The sequence below is a fragment of the Oncorhynchus masou genome, chromosome 1 (assembly GCF_036934945.1).
Source record: "Oncorhynchus masou masou isolate Uvic2021 chromosome 1, UVic_Omas_1.1, whole genome shotgun sequence".
NCBI classification, from domain to species: Eukaryota; Metazoa; Chordata; class Actinopteri; order Salmoniformes; family Salmonidae; genus Oncorhynchus; species Oncorhynchus masou.
In genome coordinates, this window is record NC_088212.1 from 32,226,873 (window position 1) to 32,246,964 (window position 20,092).

Consider the following 20,092-nt stretch of genomic DNA (forward strand, 5'->3'; position numbering starts at 1 on the left):
TTTACCATGACCCACTGCTATACTGCCCAATTTCTCCTACATGTTTTATTTAACCTGGTTTATCATTGTTTTACTACACATTTTCTTTACTGTATTTGTCATTGAATTCATATTGGTTAACAAACCAAATGAGAAATGCATTGAGTTGGGGCTGTATGAGGAGAAACACTGTCCCCTGCTGGCTGCTTACATAACACAGAGATTTATTAGCCTTAACAGCCAGTTGTACCTCTAGAGGATTAGTGCTGTTCAACCACGGAAAACATGACTCCGTTAATGAAGAAAGAAAAGCAGCTCTGTCACTAATTACAGATTAATCAAGTGGAAAAGAGGAATTGACTTCAGTTAAATTGACTTCAGTTAGGAGCTACTGTGGTCCTGTGAGTCTGGCCATGATCATAGCTCAATGGTATATGGATCCACACACACTATTGGAGGTAGGCGTGTGTGTGTGTGTGGTGTGTGTGTGTGTGTGTGTTTTGTGTGTGTTTGTGTGGTGTGTTTAAGCATTAGCTCCTTCCCCCTCAGGAGATTGGCAGGAGATGGAGAGGAAGTGACAAACAGCAGCACTGGGACACAGGAAGAGGAAGAAAACATTCCTGCCCAGTATAGTCAGACACACAACATGACGTTCTTAGAGCACCTAATGACATAATACTTTCACCTGCCACATCTTGAATTTACCGTTGATAAACAACTCTCTCTAAAGCACAGACGGTTACTCTTTCCCACACACTGAATGGTTGTGTGTATCTCTGTGGCCCTCAGGTCTTTGTGTTAACTCATCCTTCTAGAGGCAGTGAGGTGTATGGGAGTTGGGGAGAGAACTATACAAACACGCACACACGTTGCATGCTTACACACACACACACACACACACACACACACACACACACAGTATTACTACCAGTAGTGGACTTACCATTATGCAGAAGAGGCGAATGCCTTAGGCCTCAGATCATCAAGTGGCCTCGTGAGTTGGGCATAAAATACATTTTTTATATTAGTAATGTGTTTTTATATAATGTCTCCGCTTAAGGCACCCCATTCTCCACTTTCTTGTGATATGATTGGAAACAAGACAATTGAAATTAAGCTGCAGCATTGACGCAGAGAAAGAAAGAGAAAGAATCTTTTAAAAACACAGGTGCTGCTGTAAGTTGATCTGGATCTGATGCTGTCTGGCCAAAAAGAGTATGACATGTAAGACAGAGGAGTGTTTTGCTTGTTCGGATGCTTCCTCTGGTGGGCTTGTTTTAGTCACTTGCAAATTGAAGGAAAGTTGGCGGGTGCACAGTGCACTGTTCAGGTGCTGGAATTATTTTGAATGAACGTGCAAAGGTAACTTCGTTTTTTAAGTGATTTGTTTGACAAATCACTTACTGGCATTGGCCCTCTCCTCAGTACTGGCATTGGCCCTCTCCTCAGTACTGGCATTGGCCCTCTCCTCAGTACTGGCATTGGCCCTCTCCTCAGTACTGGCATTGGCCCTCTCCTCAGTACTGGCATTGGCCCTCTCCTCAGTACTGGCATTGGCCCTCTCCTCAGTACTGGCATTGGCCCTCTCCTCAGTACTGGCATTGGCCCTCTCCTCAGTACTGGCATTGGTACTGGCATTGGCACTGGCATTGGCCCTCTCCTCAGTACTGGCATTGGCCCTCTCCTCAGTACTGGCATTGGTACTGGCATTGGCCCTCTCCTGACATTGGTACTGGCATTGGCCCTCTCCTCAGTACTCATTGTACTGGCATTGGCCCTCCTCAGTACTGATTGGCATACTGGCATTGGCCCTCTCCTCAGTACTGGCATTGGCCCTCTCCTCAGTACTGGCATTGGCCCTCTCCTCAGTACTGGCATTGGCCCTCTCCTCAGTACTGGCATTGGTACTGGCATTGGCCCTCTCCTCAGTACTGGCATTGGCCCTCTCCTCAGTACTGGCATTGGCCCTCTCCTCAGTACTGGCATTGGCCCTCTCCTCAGTACTGGCATTGGCCCTCTCCTCAGTACTGACATTGGCCCTCTCCTCAGTACTGGCATTGGTACTGGCATTGGCCCTCTCCTCAGTACCGGCATTGGCCCTCTCCTCAGTACCGGCATTGGCCCTCTCCTCAGTACCGGCATTGGCCCTCTCCTCAGTACCGGCATTGGCCCTCTCCTCAGTACCGGCATTGGCCCTCTCCTCAGTACTGGCATTGGCCCTCTCCTCAGTACTGGCATTGGTACTGGCATTGGCCCTCTCCTCAGTACTGGCATTGGTACTGGCATTGGCCCTCTCCTCAGTACTGACATTGGTACTGGCATTGGCCCTCTCCTCAGTACTGGCATTGGTACTGGCATTGGCCCTCTCCTCAGTACTGGCATTGGTACTGGCATTGGCCCTCTCCTCAGTACTGGCATTGGCCCTCTCCTCAGTACTGGCATTGGCCCTCTCCTCAGTACTGGCATTGGCCCTCTCCTCAGTACCGGCATTGGTACTGGCATTGGCCTTCTCCTCAGTACCGGCATTGGCCCTCTGTCTAGCACACTGCTCTTCTAAAAGGAAAGGCTGTCTCAAGGACATTATAAAAGCTCAACACAAACTGATCCACATCCCCATCTCGCCTCCCTCTGTATCAATCTACCCCAGGGTCGGGTGGATCAACATAAATCTAGCCAACTCCATTGTCTCTGTGTCTCTATATTTCAATCAAGTACTTTTTAAAATGTATTTCACCTTTAACCAGGTAGGCCATTTGAGAACAAGTTCTCATTTACAAGTGCGACCTGACCAAGATAAAGCAAAGCAGTGCGACAGGCTTAATGAATGACCACAGAGACAGAATATAATCTGGAATATTATTGAATAGTTTGGGGTAGGCCTTGTCTCCAAGGATTGCTCCTCAGAACCAGATGCTGATGACAGGTTACCCTGTGCTAGGCAGCTGGCATCGAAACCCTCCCGCTGGGAGAACGAGGATCCAATGACGGGCCTTCAGTTGGTGGGGAGGTGGAAGGTCAGTGGAAGACTGTTGCTACAAAACAGCAAGTGGGAGACACAAGGTTTGAGTTGACATATAAATACTCTCCTAGATTCATGCCCATTGGTTGAAAGAAAGGGAAGTGTTTATTGCACGAGTGAGCCCTTAGGTTAATCAACAAGCGTGGTGGAATTTCCTTAGTGTGCAATGCTCATAGGCTGAAGTTAATAGGTGATTGACATTCCGCATGCTTGTTAATAGTACAGGAGGAGGAGAGACTTGATGCTACGCTGATGATTTAACATTATGACACTTCCATATAAATACCTGCTATGCTGATGAGGTAACATTAGAACCACTACCATGGATACCTGCTGTGCTAATGAGGTAACACTATAAACACTACTAGGCTTGGGCGGTATCCAGATTGTCAAACCGACCTTGTGCCATACCAGGATATTCAGTAATACCGGCACTGAACACAAGAGGCGCTATTTTCAAACCCCATTGAGCCTTTGTAATCTGAAGGATCATCATGCTAACAAGTACATGTGAAACCCCATAGAGAATGCTAACTAAATGCTAATGAGCACGTTGCGAACATTTGACACAGTCTCTGATCTAATATATTTGCATGATAGATATCCCAGCTCATAAAGTTACACAAGTAACTAAAAAATGCTACTCAGTTTGCTGCACATGCAATGATATTAGAGAGCAAGGCTCTTGATCCAGGAAGGGATTCTCTGCGTTTACCAAGCTAAACTTGATTTTGGAAGAAGCTAACCATTTAGCTAGATAGCTAACGAGCTACTAAATTAGCAAACCAATGCACTACTGCAGAGCATTTAGCACATTTTAAACAGTTAATAGTTATAAGCTATCTAGCTGGCAAACATTTAGTTGTGAATTCCAATCTGTAACTAGATTGCCTGGCGCGTGCTGCACAACAGTGAGTGACTTTCAAGACTCAGGTCTCTCAACTTTATGTGCTTGTAAACAAACACCAAGTGACTGGGGGAACAGAGGTAATCTTCATAATGAAACATTATTTGACAGGGGAAATGAAGAAGGCAATCTTCTTTATCTCCTAACGTATTGCACAGGTTGACTGCAGGCATTTACTTAAAAAGTAGCTATAAATATCTAAATGTAAAAAAAATGACTTAAAAGTGACAATCCAATCAGACCAGCCTTCCTGACTGAACTTGAACAGTGTCTAGGATTTACAGAGAATGGTGCTACAAATAAAAACCATCCGGTCAGTGGCAGTTCTGTGGGTGAAAACCGCTCGTTTATGAGAGGGCGAAGGAGAATGGCAAGAATTGTGCAAGCTAACAGGTGGGCCACAAACAGGCAAGTACCGGTGCAGTTCAACAGTGGTGTGCAGAACGGCATCTCGGAGCGCACAACTCGTCAGTCCTGGTCACGGATGGGCTACTGCAGCAGACGACCTGGGTTCCACCACTATCAGCTAAAAACAAGAAGAAGCTGATCCAGTGGGAACACAATCACCAACACTGGACAATATTGAGGAGTGAAAAAATATTGCCTCGTCCAACGAATCCCGGGTCCTGTTGAGTCATGCTGATGGCAGAGTCAGGATTTGGCGTAAGCAGCATGAGTCCATCCTTCCTGGTGTCAATGGTACAGGCTGGTGGTGGTGGTGTAATGGCATGAGGAATCTCTTACTGGCACACCTTAGGTCCCTTGATACCAACGTTTCTATGCCCCGAAGAGTTCAGGCTGTTCTGGAGGCAAAGGGGGGGTCCGGCCCAGTACTAAATGGGTGTACCTAATAAACTGACCACTGATTTTATATCTGTGTGTGAGTCTATCTATGTGTGTATGTTTGTGCACTATAAGAAAAAAAGTGATATCTAGAACCTTAAAGGGTTCTCTGGCTTTCCCATAGGAGAACCCTCTGAATAACCCTTTTTGGTTGCAGGTAGAACCCTGTAGAACCCACAGGGCTGGCTACAGATGGTTCTACATGGAGCCCAAAAGGGTTCAACCTGGAACCAAAAAGGATTCTACCTGGAACCAAAAAGGGTTCTCCTAAGTGTGTGTGTGTCACGCGAACGCCGAGTTTCACTGGCTCTCCTCTCCTGCCTGGTTAATGAGTCTACAGGGGAGCGATGTGTTGGTGTCTAGTACTCACCACCCACCCTGGGCTCAGACAGAGACAGAGACAGAGACAGACAGACCCATTACCACACCTGAGACTGAGGGGACCTAACAACCACACTATGCACTAGACACACTCAGAGACAAACACACAGGGCTGGCTACACAAACACGCAGGGCAGGCTACACAAACACACCGGGCTGGCTACACAAACACACCGGGCTGGCTACACAAACACGCAGGGCAGGCTACACAAACACGCAGGGCAGGCTACACAAACACACAGGGCTGGCTACACAAACACACCGGGCTGGCTACACAAACACACCGGGCTGGCTACACAAACACACAGGGCTGGCTACACAAACACACAGATTAGAGCCTAATGTTGTAAATACACAAAACACACAATTAAAACTGTGCCTGTCTAAGTTGTATTCTCTCTCTCTCTCTCTCTCTCTCTCTCTCTCTCTCTCCCTTCCTCCCTCCCAGTTTCACGCAATCACTCTAAAATTAGAGAGCTGACTTTAAAATGGAGGTCAGGGGAATATATAGCCTGTCTTTCTAGGGACACTGTGTACTGTAGTTAGTAGACTAGACTAGAGCAGGCAGGGGTTGGGCTACTGCCAGTCATGTTTAAACGTGAAGAAGAAAGGCCCTCCCAGGCTTTTCCCACAGCCTTTTGACCACAGACACCAATCACAAGCAACAAGAATGAGTCCTTTTGGAAAGGAGAGAGTTCTGTTGTCAAGAGACTGAATGAGCGGCTGGTTCTCACGGTAACGGTAGCAGCATACAGTAGGAGTCTGTCTTCCACGTTCCAACCTCCTTATTGAGAGAGAGGACCACACTGCCCCCATCTGGCCACAATGGAGCCCCAAAGAGTTTTCTAGTAAAGATTGTTGACCAAAACGTCCAGCACAAAAACCAGTGGACACTGGAGACCAGAGCATAGCCCGTCTGTCTGGACAGAGTGACATTCTGAACATGCTGGACCATAAAGTGAGTGACATACCTTTAACCTACTGCAAATTAGTTAAACTAAACTAACATACCTGTCAACAACACACACAATACGGGAACCCAATGATATAACCTCCTTCTCCCATTCCTCTGCAAAGTAATCTATCTACTCCACCTTTATTTAGCCTGATAGGACTCCCGAGTGGCGAAGCGGTCTAAGGCACTGCATTGCAGTGCTAGAGGTGTCACTACAGACCCTGGTTTGATCCCAGGTTGTATCACAACCGGCTGTGATTCCCTTAGGGCAGCTCACAATGGGCCCAGAGTTGCTAGGGGAGGGTTTGGCCAGGGTAGGCTGTCATTGTAAATAAGAATTTGTTCTTAACTGACTTGCCTAGTTAAATAAAGGTTAAACAAATTGAAAGTAAACTCTCTTTCACAATGATGGTCTAAATAATGAAATCCAAATACAGGACTCACAGCGGGAAGTCCCTTTATATTAAATCAGCGTAACATTATTAAACATGTCTTCTTACCAGACTGGTCATTCATCATGCGGATGGCTTTAGCCTTGGCCAGCTCCAGCGCTGTGACCCATCTCTGGCGCTCCACCTCAGTGCTGGCCTTCAGGTGGTAGGTGCGACCGCCGCTGCTCAGGACAATGTTACAGGCGTCCTCCGTGTCGATATGGGCTGTGGCCAGGTTGATAGTGCCACGACATGTATGGGCCATCTCTGCCTGAGTCCTGCAGGGGGACACCCAGACAGACAGAGAGAGAGACGGGGACAAGACAGAGACAGAGAGAGAGACGGGGACAAGACAGAGACAGACAGAGAGAGAGACGGGGACAAGACAGAGACAGACAGAGAGAGGGACAAGACAGAGACAGACAGACGGGGACAAGACAGAGACAAGACAGAGACAGACAGACGGGGACAAGACAGATACAGACAGACGGGGACAAGACAGAGACAGACAGACGGGGACAAGACAGAGAGAGACAGAGAGAGAGAGAGACGGGACACAAGACAGACAGACAGAGAGAGAGAGAGACGGGGACAAGAGAGACAGACAGGGAGAGAGAGACGGGGACAAGACACAGAGACAAGACACAGAGACAGACAGAGACAAGACACGAGACAGATAGAGAGAGATGGGGCCAAGACACAGAGACAGACAGAGACAGGGCCAAGACGCAGACAGACAGACAGACAGACAGACAGACAGACAGACACAGGGCCAAGACACAGAGACAGACAGAGACCAGGAAAAGACACAGGGACAGACAGAGACGAGACACAGATACACCAAATCACAGAACAAATCACAGAAATAGATATGGAAACACAGGGACAGAGACGTGGACAAAAACAGATATGCAAACACAGGGACAGAGACGGGGACAAAAACAGAAACAGATATGGAAACACAGGGACAGAGACAGGGACATAAACAGAAACAGATATGGAAACACAGGGACAGAGACGGGGACATAAACAGAAACAGATATGGAAACACAGGGACAGAGACAAAAACAGAAACAGATATGGAAACACAGGGACAGAGACAAAAACAGAAACAGATATGGAAACACAGGGACAGAGACAAAAACAGAAACAGATATGGAAACACATGGACAGAGACAAAAACAGAAACAGATATGGAAACACATGGACAGAGACAAAAACAGAAACAGATATGGAAACACATGGACAGAGACAAAAACAGATATGGAAACACAGGGACAGAGACAAAAACAGAAACAGATATGGAAACACAGGGACAGAGACGGGGACAAAAACAGAAACAGATATGGAAACACAGGGACAGAAACGGGGACAAAAACAGAAACAGAGAGAAAGGCTTGTAGTCAAATCCCAATGCGTTGTATCTACCATTAGCCTACTGTATGTCTGACTACATTTACATTTAAGTCATTTAGCAGACGCTCTAGACACTGAAGTGCAAATGTCCTTTCTGTATGCAGTCGCTTCATACTTGTGGCTTGGTAAACATGACAAAACACCTCATTATTAAGATATGTGGCGATGTGGCCAGGCTCAGGTACAGGTACAGGTACAGGCAGGAGGAGGATATCAAGCAGGGCAGTGAGGAGGCGGAGGGATAGAGAAAGAAATAGGAACACATGCAGTGTGAAGTTAAAAGATAGTGGCTTTGAAAGGCATGAAACAGTCAAGAGCCTTCCTTGGCTTACTGTCTCCAGCCCATTTTAGCCTTCTGTGTAACAGTGTTTTCTGTCCCCAGCATGTGCACACTGCACATATTTACACATACAGCCAGCACGGTGTATGTGTACACGTTCAAACATACACAAACTAGAGAACAGTATCATCAATCACTCAACATGTTCTGGTGGCTGTGCTGAGGGAGTGACTGTGTGTCCTGGGCAGAGGAACTAGTGTTGCACTTTGATTGGGCCACAGAATGTTGGATAACGAGGCCATTGTGTGACTCCAAGCCCCCATAAATGAACAAAACCAAACAATGAATAACACTGAGGACAAAGGACAGAGAGAAAAAGGGTGTGAGAGAGAGAGAGAGAGACGACAGTGAGAAAGAGAGAGCGAGAGAAAGGGGGAGAGAATTGCCTTGCTTGGACCAATTCGTTTCCACATTTACAATAATCGTCATTGGTATGAGCAAACTGTAGCTGCTGGCCTATCATCAGAGAACAGACAGAGGTGAATGAAATCTTTTAAATCCTCAGAAGAAGAGTCATATGATTGATCAAACAAATAGTTGTCTTGGGACAATTCAGTCTTCTTAGTATTTATTAGGTGGTGTGATGGACCAGGGTGTTTGTCTAACCCCTCACTGAGGGCAGACAAGCTGGTGAGCAGAGCAGCAGATCAGTGACAGCTCACGGCCTTTATCCTCAGAAACCGAATAAGGCGCGTTTGAATGTGAACACACTCAGAGCATAACAGACATTTCCCCACGGAAGGGATGGGCTGTGTGTAGGCTGTTTGTACACCGTTGTCCAAGTCCCAGACATAAGTTACTTAGTATCAGTTGCAGTTCCCTGGTGATATGTCAGATCACTGACCTCCTGTAATGGTGAGAACAGCTCAACTCAAGCAGCTTCTGAGGGATTAAGACAACCCACACCCTGTGGTGTGTGTGAACCGAAATGTGTCCCCAACATCCATCCTCATTGACCCCTGGCTCTCACTGCCAGAACAGGCTCTCACAGCAGTATTCTGCCAATTGCACCAACAAACACACACACACACACACACACACACACACAGGCAGGCCTTAACTGAACACAGTCATGTTCAGGGCTTCTGTCCTGAAATGACCGAAGACTCACTTTTGGGCTCTGATGAAAGTTTAGAGTTACTGTCTCTAGGCTCTGCCTCAGGATCAGTTCAGTATCACTGCTCCAACTGGTTCAACTTTGGCCTACGTAAAGCTATTCTCTCATGAATGTTTACCCCAGCCATGAGTACGGCCAGCGTACACGCAGGATTTAATTCTGGGTTCCGAGATTTAAAGGTAAAGCTCATCCTAAACAAGCACTTTAGGGAAACTTTTCCCTGGCTCCATTTTAGGCTGGATAGGGACACAGTCATGCAAAGCCACAGGAAGAGAAGTGTTTGTCAACAGCCCAGCCTACAGCGAGCACCAGCGGCCCAGAGCTCCAGCTATAACTGGGTCACACCACTGTGAGTCTGCTGATGAGCAAGTCAGGATCCATGCTGATCTCTCTGCCCTGTGGGGAGGCAAGGCCATGCAACGGCCCAGGAATTACAGAGTCAAGGCACAGCAGAAACTGAGAGAGAGAGAGAGAGAGATCAGGTCAGAAAGAGATGGGGGAGCAAGAGAGTAAGAGAGAGAACGGTCATTTCCATGTAAAAGGACCCATGAGCACCAACATTTGAAATCCATAGGAACATGTCAAATCTGGTGTCAAATGAAAGCTAAGAGTCTATATTTTTTTAGATTAAGGCATATAAAAAACAAATTTCCAGCCTAAAAATGTGGAATAAGCAAGTGCTTTGATTTCTGATCAAACAGATGGAAAAGGGGTCTTAGAAAACACATACCAGAAAAAGCCTGAAAAGTTATTAGAAATACATCATTCAAAACACAATAATGTTCATATAAAGACCCATGACAACTAACACTTACATTTAGCTATTTGGCTGGCAGCAAGTTAGCTTACAACAAAAAAACAAGGTATTTTTTGCAAATTTGATGCATGGCCATCATACACAACATGACCAAAAGTATGTGGACAACTGCTCATCAAACATCTCATTCCATGGGCATTAATATGGAGTTGGTCCCCCTTTTGCTGCTATAACAGTCTCCACTCTTCTGGGAAGGCTTTCCACTAGATGTTGGAACATTGCTGTGGGGTCTTGATTCCATTCAGCCACAAGAACATTAGTGAGGTCGGGCACCGATGTTTGGCGATTAGGCTTGGCTCGCAGTTGGCGTTCAAATTCATCCCTAAGGTGTTCAATGGGGTTGAGGTCAGGGCTCTGTGCAGGGCAGTCAAGTTCTTCCACACCGATCTCGACAAACCATTTTTGTATGGGCCTCACTTTGTGCATGGAGGCAATGTCAGGCTAAAACAGAAAAAGGCCTTCCCCAAACTGTTGCTACAAAATTTGAAGCACAGAATTGTCTAGAATGTCATTGTATGCTGTAGTGTTAAGATTTCCTTCACTGGAACTAATGGGCCTAGCCTGAACCATGAAAAACAGCCCCAGACTACTATTCCTCCTCCACCAAACTTTACAGCTCGTGCTACATGCATTCGGTCAGGTAGTGTTCTCCTGGCATCCACCAAACCCAGATTTGTCCGTCATACTAGTGAAATGGTGAAGCGTGATTCATCACTCCAGGGAAGGCATTTCCACTGCTCCAGAGTCCAATAGCGGTGAGCTTTACACCACTCCAGCCAACGCTTGGCATTGCACATGGTGATCTTAGACTTGTGCGGCTGCTCGACCATGGAAAACCATTTCATGAAGCTCCCGACGAACAGTTGTGCTGACAGTACTCCGCGCTTCAGCGCTCGGCGGCTCCGTTCTGTGAGCTTGTGTGGTCTATCACTTCGCTGCTAAGTTGTTTTTGCTCCTAGACGTTTCCAAGTCACAATAACAACACTTACAGTTGACCGGGGCAGCTCTAGCAGGGCAGACATTTGGCGAACTGACTTGTTGGAAAGGTGGCATCCTATGACAGTGCCACATTGAAAGTCACTGAGATATTTCTTATGTGAAAAACGCAGACCCCTGCAGTACTGTACAATAGAGCAGAGTTCAGTAAAGAAAATGAGAGTATAGTTCAGTAGAGTAGAGTTCAGAACAGTACACAACAGAGCACACTAGAGTTGAGTACACAAATGTACTGTATTGTACTGAACTCTACTGTACTGTGCGGTGTTGTTCTCTACTGTACTCTACTGAGCTCTACCGTGCTGTACTTTGATGTCCAAACTTATGAAACATAGACGTCTATGATTGGTTGGATTGGGGGCAAAGCTCATTAAAATCATAACCAGTGTGTAGAATAATAACCAAACATGCAAAGGAGGATATTGCATATGTATACCTTTGTGTACCTATTTAGGATACATCACTGTGAAGAGAATGACATACTTATCCACAATTATGCATTTATTTTCTAAGGGAACAATGATGAAATTCCGTCATCGCAATTCCGTTACCGGTTGTAAATCCACTTCGCTTACTGTAGTTCAATAACCAAAAAAGATGTCAAAGCTGATATTTAACAGAGTTTTTGGAAATGTGGGAGATTTTACTGAAATTCTGTTACCAAACTTTGCATTTGTACAGTATTTCCAGTAAATGTGTTTTTGAAAAATGTTCAGCATAAATTATTAAAAGTAGGCATTGTTAAACGTTGAAATCAATGGTTTTTGAGTGTCGGTGCTATTTCGTTACCATGGAATTACACAAAGAGAGGAGAGACAGAGAGGGAGTGCGAGGGCCAGCAGGTGCTGTATGTTGTGTTGTGTAGTGCTGTGCTGGTTAAGCATTAAGGGGATTTTACCTGTCATTCCCCTGAGCACCACACATCCTGACAAAACACAGATCCACCGATCTGGGGCGTGTAATGAAACAAAACAGTGTCTCAACACACTAGAGAGACTGGCTGCCACAGGCATTAGCAGACACACAGGATATATATAACATAGAGACAGACACACAGGATATATAGACAGTGGGGGAAAAAAGTATTTAGTCAGCCACCAATTGTGCAAGTTCTCCCACTTAAAAAGATGAGAGAGGCCTGTAATTTTCATCATAGGTACACTTCAACTATGACAGACAAAATGAGAAAACAAAATCAAGAAAATCACATTGTAGGATTTTTAATTTATTTATCTGCAAATTATGGTGGAAAATAAGTATTTGGTCACCTACAAACAAGCAAGATTTCTGGCTCTCACAGACCTGTAACTTCTTCCTTAAGAGGCTCCTCTGTCCTCCACTCGTTACCTGTATTAATGGCACCTGTTTGAACTTGTTATCAGTATAAAATACACCTGCCACAACCTCAAACAGTCACACTCCAAACTCCACTATGGCCAAGACCAAAGAGCTGTCAAAGGACACCAGAAACAAAATTGTAGACCTGCACCAGGCTGGGAAGACTGACTCTGCAATAGGTAAGCAGCTTGGTTTGAAGAAATCAACTGTGGCAGCAATTATTAGGAAATGGAAGACATACAAGACCACTGATATTCTCCCTCGATCTGGGGCTCCACGCAAGATCTCACCCCATGGGGTCAAAATGTTCACAAGAACGGTGAGCAAAAATCCCAGAACCGCACGGGGGGACCTAGTGAATGACCTGCAGAGAGCTGGGACCAAAGTAACAAAGCCTACCATCAGTAACACACTACGCCGCCAGGGACTCAAATCCTGCAGTGCCAGACGTGTCCCCCTGCTTAAGCCAGTACATGTCCAGGCCCGTCTGACGTTTGCTTGAGGGCATTTGGATGATCCAGAAGAAGATTGGGAGAATGTCATATGGTCAAATCAATCCAAAATATAACTTTTTGGTAAAAACTCAACTCAGCATTCTTTGTCCTCCAAACACGACGAGTTGCATGCAAAGAACACCATACCTACTGTGAAGCATGGGGGTGTAAACATCATGCCTTGGGGCTGTTTTTCTGCAAAGGGACCAGGACGACTGATCCGTGTAAAGGAAAGAATGAATGGGGCCATGTATCGTGAGATTTTGAGTGAAAACCTCCTTCCATCAGCAAGGGCATTGAAGATGAAACGTGGCTGGGTCTTTCAGCATGACAATGATCCCAAAACACACCGCCCGGGCAACAAAGGAGTGGCTTCGTAAGGAGCATTTCAAGGTCCTGGAGTGGCCTAGCCAGTCTCCAGATCTCAACCCCATAGAAAATCTTTGGAGGGAGTTGAAAGTCTGTGTTGCCCAGCAACAGCCCCAAAACATCACTGCTCTAGAGGAGATCTGCATGGAGGAATGGGCCAAAATACCAGCAACAGTGTGTGAAAACCTTGTGAAGACTTACAGAAAACATATGACCTCTGTCATTGCCAACAAAGGGTTTATAACAAAGTATTGAGCAACTTTTGTTATTGACCAAATACTTATTTTCCACCATAATTTGCAAATAAATTCATTAAATATCCTACAATGTGATTTTCTGGATTTTTTTCTCTCATTTTGTCTGTCATAGTTGAAGTGTACCTATGATGAAAATTACAGGCCTCTCTCATATTTTTAAGTGGGAGAACTTTTTCAATTGGTGGCTGACTAAATACTTTTTTGCCCCACTGTAATATAGAGACAGACACACAGGAAATATATAATATAGAGACAGACACACAGGATATATATATATAATATAGAGACAGACAGGATATATATTTTACAGAGACAGACACACAGGAGATATATAATATAGAGACAGACACACAAGAGATATATTTGACAGATAGACACACAAGAGATATATTTGACAGATAGACACACAAGAGATATATTTGACAGACACACAAGAGATATATTTGACAGATAGACACACAGGAGTAAAGCTAGTGAGAAATATACAGCATGGTTAAAAGGGAACACAGCACATGATACAAGTAGAGATAGGAGGAAAACACTCAGGGACATGTAGTGACTAAGGAGGGAGGCCTAATGAAAACATGAGACAAGCAAACCAAGGCATGTCCAGTATGACATGACCAGCTGAAAGAATGAAGCTGAGGATATTAAATACCTCCAAGTGTTTTATATTGTGCATTTTCTGTCACACACATACACAAACACACACACTCAGTGACCTGGTGCTGAGCCCAAGGAGGAGCACATTAATGTGGTTAGATCACAGCTTCCCTCCTTTCCCATTCTCCATCATCTCTAGCCCAGAACCTGCCTCTGTCTGAGGAAGGCAGTGATAGCAGGGCTCCAGACTAATGTCCTGTAATCTTTACTAAATCACTCAGTCGGATTTCCTCTCCGAGGTGAGTAAGCTGTGACCGAGCGTGTTAAAGCCGGGAGGAAAAGTCAATTAAGAAATGAAAAATGAAATAGGTGGAGAAGAGGAGGGAAGAGGCCATGTCACACATTGCCGTGAGATAATGGTGCTTGTTTACCTCAGTGATTCACACTACCCACATGGTGAGTAGAAGACCAGGAGATGGTGGGGGAAGGAGGCTGACGTGGAGGAAAAGAGAGGCTGCAGCCTGAGCAGATATGCCGTGTCAGACCAAAGACGAGTCAATGGAGCAAGTGAAACGTTGCATCTCTATAAACCCCCATTACATTTTAACTGTCTCAAAATGCTGAGTGTGTCATGTGTCAGCTACGCTGCAGACCAGAGATTATAGTCCACTACTGGCCTTTCACAGCCACTACCAGCTTTTTTCGACCAAGCCCTGACTTTGGCACAACTAGGCTGGGAAACGGGGATCATTGAACATCATTGGGGTCAAATTAGCAAGTGACATTGGTCAAGTGGGTATCGACTCACCCTTTAGGGATAACTAGTCATCCCTGCTTTTGAAAAGGGCAACAAAATTGATTGCATAGGCTACAACAACTGATCAGTGCATGTTGTGATGCCTGTGAAGTGAGTCATTCTGGCTTAAATGTGCATTCATCTACAACTTGTCATATAATCAATGCTGCATAGTCATACTACAGTCATACTTATAGGCCTGCACAGTATGCATGTCTGACGTAGTAATACCATGAAAACATTACACAAACAAGAAAAAAGGAACTGACTGCTGCTCAGAGCAGATGAAGTATCCATGAATGGAACACTGCATGTTTCAATGGTACAAATTGACCGCAGCCACATAGAGCATTATGTCTGTTACATCTCTCTAAAACAGGGTGACACAGCTGCAACCTACTGGAGCACTGACACAGAACATTGCTTCCCCTCTTTGACTCTAGAATAATGAGAAAGGGGGATGGGATGAAGGGAGTGGGAGTGAGCCTAGACATAGTGATGCATGCAATGCCTCCACCTCAGTGCTGCTGAGCCAATGATGCTTTGCAAATCATGGTGGTACATCAGAGTGGGAGACATCAAAGGTATGGTAAGAACCTCCAGATATGGAGAAGACACATAATTGTCATGTTAGGGGCTACTGCTTTAATTTAGAATCCCTTTAAAATTCAGACAGGCAGACAGACAGCTTCTACACATGCAGGCAGGCACAAACAAAGCCTCCAGCCAGACACACAGGGAGCTCTGCCTGGCAGAGAGGAGACGAGGGGGGCATTACTCAGGCTTTCTTTTGTGGGAACCTGTGCGCTCCACTGCCTCTGTGCTCAGATGTCGACAGGCTACCGTTACATCAGACAGCAGTCACCTTCCAACATAATGACTATTAATAGAGGGAAGACTGAGGGGACAGAGTTCTTTCCTTTCACCATCAGCACAAACAGGAGTGGGACTTTGGCTCCCTTGTCTCAGTTTCCACTAACCCCTCAATCACTGGCAAAAGGACAACAGGGCTCTTTGTGTGTGAAGGTGTGGTCACATGCATGTTATAGAATGATATAAGATGTGTTCGGTGTCCACCAGGCCCCATCACCTCTGACTCCTTCAGACACTGGGCCTACTACTGGTAGTTAGCCTACATTTTGGTCTGATGGGAGAGGTATTTGTTTCCTCCAGTGAGGTCAAAACAAACATTTGAGACATTAAGTAATTGTAGGTTGAAGTGACACATACATACACACACACACACACACACACACACACACACACACACACACACACACACAGTATATAGCACATGAGCTGTCTCTGCCCTTTACAAAACCCTGCTAGCATGAATGCCATAAACTGAGAGGCATAAAAAACCCAATGCTGGTTTTAGGAGTCAATTACACTCCCTTTCTACAGAAAACAAAATTATGTCACATTTTTAAACTCTGATGTTTCTGGATGGACCTCAGAGGAATATTCCCACGTTCTGTTATGAACCAAATAATTAAGCACAGTAAAATTGGGTTGGGTGAACAACAGTTGTTACATGTAACTCCCCCACCCTCATCCTCCATTGTTACCCTCTGTCCCCCTGTTCAGAAGGCTGCCCAGCCCCCAGAGGAAACGTGATTCCGATTCAGGAAGCACCTGAGCCACAGGTGTTATTAGTATAAGCAGCAGACAGGTGGCACCTGTTTACTGTGTGGAGAGAGAATGCTTGCATTCTACAGGTCAATGTTTGTTTGCTCCCAGGTACCACATACAGTGGAGTGCATTTCTGTTCAATTCAAAATGCAATCATGTGGGTGTGTATTATACGTAGCTAACAAAATCATTTGGGTGGCAGAGAGGAACTGTGGTGACAGGGAGACTAGTGAGCTAGCTAGCTAGCTTGCTAACCAATTATATTTGTGCTAACAGTAGCAAGCTAGCTGGCCAAATAATTATTTCATTCTTTTGCTAGCCCAACATTAAACTGAATACATGATCATTTATTCCTATTAGACTGAGTTCCAACATCAAACAAAGACTTGACACGTATACCTAGCTACACGGTAAATCAACGACGGTTGAAATCACAGTGTTAAAAAAATGTGGGTTTAATTGACTCTACTGGGATTTAGCTTAACCCTCAAGAGAGTGACATGCTCCCTGGAGTTAGTGTTGATAGCCGGAGTTGATGGGGATGGAGTACTTTTAACTCCATTTAGAGTAACCAGAGACAGGGAGTTCAATCTATGGAGTTATCCACAGATGTGGGAGGTTATATTTCCCAGCATGCTCTGCTGCAGGTTGATTTACAAATATCTGTGTTTTCACATGTACATTGATAGTTTTTTATGCCATGCTTCACAAAGATAAGAAATATTCATTTTTCTAGCAACCGTTAGTGAGATAGTTGTTCCAGTTGACATGGTATAGGTAGTCACCATATACTCTATTTTCATCTCTACTATGGGTGCGTACGTAAATTCACTCTGGCTATCTACTCCAATTTCAGAGCAATCTCGTCTGAATGTGCCAGACCGCAGAATAATTGATGAATTTAAGAACGGTAAAATTCAACGTGTATTGCGCTGTCAGTTAAAAGTTTTTTTTGTTGTTGAAGTAATTCAATTGTTGCCAGCAGCACAGTTACAGTCACTAACGCTCTAGATAACATGAAAGCAGCCTAACCAGTTCTGCTAGGGCAGTTAAATAGTCAGAGTGAGCTGTTCTCTCATTCGTGTCTCTGTAGCTAGCAAGCTATCCAACTTTAGCCAGTTAGCTTGGGTGCTTGACTACCGTTGTGAGTGACAGAATGTTCAGATCAACTCTACTCTTCGGCCAAAGCGTCCAGTGTGCGCTCTGAATGCTGCGAGAGCGAAATGCTCTGAATTTATGAACAGACAATCTGACAACACTCTGAATTTACAAACTACCCTGAGCACACTGACACACTGGAGGCAATTTACGAATGCACCCTGTGACAGGCATTCTAAATACAAGTTGTGGGTGATGTAAAAGTGCTGGACATCTTCCTGTTAGTTGGATTCCAAGAGATTGGATATCACATTGCAAAACTCCATAATGTGACACATTAAGAAATATTCAAATAAGGCTTTGTACCCTTATAACACAAAGGAAGTCAAATGAAAGAGAAATGTACTCTGTTGGTGTTGGTTGTTCATTCAAAACAACACAGACAAGTGTAAAATGGCAAGAGAGTTGGTTCAAAACAGCACAGAAAAGTGCAAAATGGCAAGAGAGTTGGTTAAAAACACAGAAAATAGTAAAACGGCAATTGGAGTTTAATTCAAGCAACTCTCTGAGAGTTAAATATTTACTCCATTTAGTGTTGTATAAAATGTTTAAAATATCAACACAATATGACCAGAATAGTATTAACACAAAATGGGTGTGGGAGAACTCCATAGGAGAACTTCAACTCCATTGGAATTGAATTAACTCTTACGATTTTACTGTGTAGCATTACATGCAAAACCTGGTTAAAGGTAGCAATTTCTAGCTAGCTTCAGTGACAGCTAGCTCATGCCTGCTGAGCCACTTGCATTATGTCATTCTGTACAGTAGGTACATGATTTGAACATTCTAAATTACATGTTTTTTTAAAAGAGTGATTTCATTGCTTAGCTAAGTTTAAAGGGCTTGGCATAATGTAATGTATTACCTAGCTAGCTATCTGTGAGAATAGCGCCCACTGCCCACTGAACAGTTTCAACACAAGTTACATGATGGGGTTTGCCTTAAATTGATGTCAAGAAGTTGGCACAGCTGTCTCTGCATTGTAGCTGTCATCATCATTAGTGTTCGTTTAACACTTGCAGTTGCAATACCAGACCATGTAGTTAGCCTGTAATTATGGCTTATACAAATATATTGTAATATTATTACACATGCTGATACTGTAATTACACTGTAATTAGCTCCGCTACTAGTGTCAGCATGTTTACCTGTAATACGACAGAAGGCCATTGCTGAGGACGAACCATCGGCGTTGATACCCTTTCAAATAGTTAGTCCATTTAAAAAGCCAGCCTTTGTACGTATCCGACCCCGGCGCTAGGGCCCCTGTAGGAGTGGATGCCGAACCCTTCCCCTGGTCGCTCATCCTCAGCTCCGCTGCAGATTGCGGTGTGCAGCCGGATAAACAAGGGACCGCGAAACGAATAACACTATCCTGCTCTCCCCATATATACACCTACCGCCGATGAGTGCGGGGGAGGGTCCAGACCAGAGAGAGCGAGATAAACACTAGGCGTCCCTTTCACATTACACTGGAAACAGGAGGAAGGATGAAAACTGATGCGAAGGAGGAGGAACTGGTTGTCACTAGTTACCACAGCCACAAAGTCTTAAACCCCGCCCATTCCTCAGTTTCTCATTTTAAAATACAAAACAAAAAAGAAAAGCATGCGAAGTAATTAAGGGCATTCGTCACACCTGTAACATGGGCAATCATAGAATCAAAATCCTCTATGGCCACCTACTCCCAAGTTGTCCCCAAATGTGAACAATGCCAACAACAACACTGCAACTCATGCACATGCACGGAGTGCACAAAACATTAGGAACACCTGCTCTTCCCATGCCATAGATAGACTAATCAGTTGAATCCAGGTGAAATCAATAATCCTTTATTGATATCACTTGTTACATCCACTTCAATCAGTGTACATGAAGGGGAGGAGACAGCTTTAAGAAGGATTTGTAAGCCTTGAGACAATTGAGACATGGATTGTGTATGTGTGCCATTTAGAGGGTGAATGGGCAAGACAAAAGATTGAAGTGCCTTGGAATGGGGTATGGTAGTAGGTGCCAGGCACACCTGTATGAGTGCGTCGAGAGCCACACTGCTGCTGGGGTTTTCACGCTCAACAGTTTCCTGGGTGTTGTGTATCAAAAATGGTCAACCAGCCAAATAACATCCAGTCAACTTGACAGAACTGTGGGATGCATTGGAGTCAACATGGGCCAGCATCCCTGCAACTCAATATTACAGTATGAAGGTGTTCCTGATATTTTATACAATAAGTGTATGTTCTG

At 44.8% G+C, this 20,092-nt stretch overlaps 1 protein-coding gene across 2 annotated transcripts in view; it reads right to left on the bottom strand.

The window, feature by feature from the left end:
* Positions 1 to 19,311, bottom strand: part of LOC135542160 (oxysterol-binding protein 2-like) — a 74,581-nt gene extending 55,270 nt beyond the window's left edge. For both annotated transcript variants that reach the window (XM_064968888.1, XM_064968878.1), the window contains exons 1-2: positions 19,000 to 19,311; positions 6,585 to 6,793 (exon numbers count right to left, since the gene is read on the bottom strand). In XM_064968888.1, coding sequence (XP_064824960.1) covers positions 6,585 to 6,793; positions 19,000 to 19,157 — 367 coding nt within the window. In that variant the 5' untranslated portion in view covers positions 19,158 to 19,311. The remainder of the gene's footprint in view (positions 1 to 6,584; positions 6,794 to 18,999) is intronic.
* Positions 19,312 to 20,092: the final 781 nt, after the last annotated feature.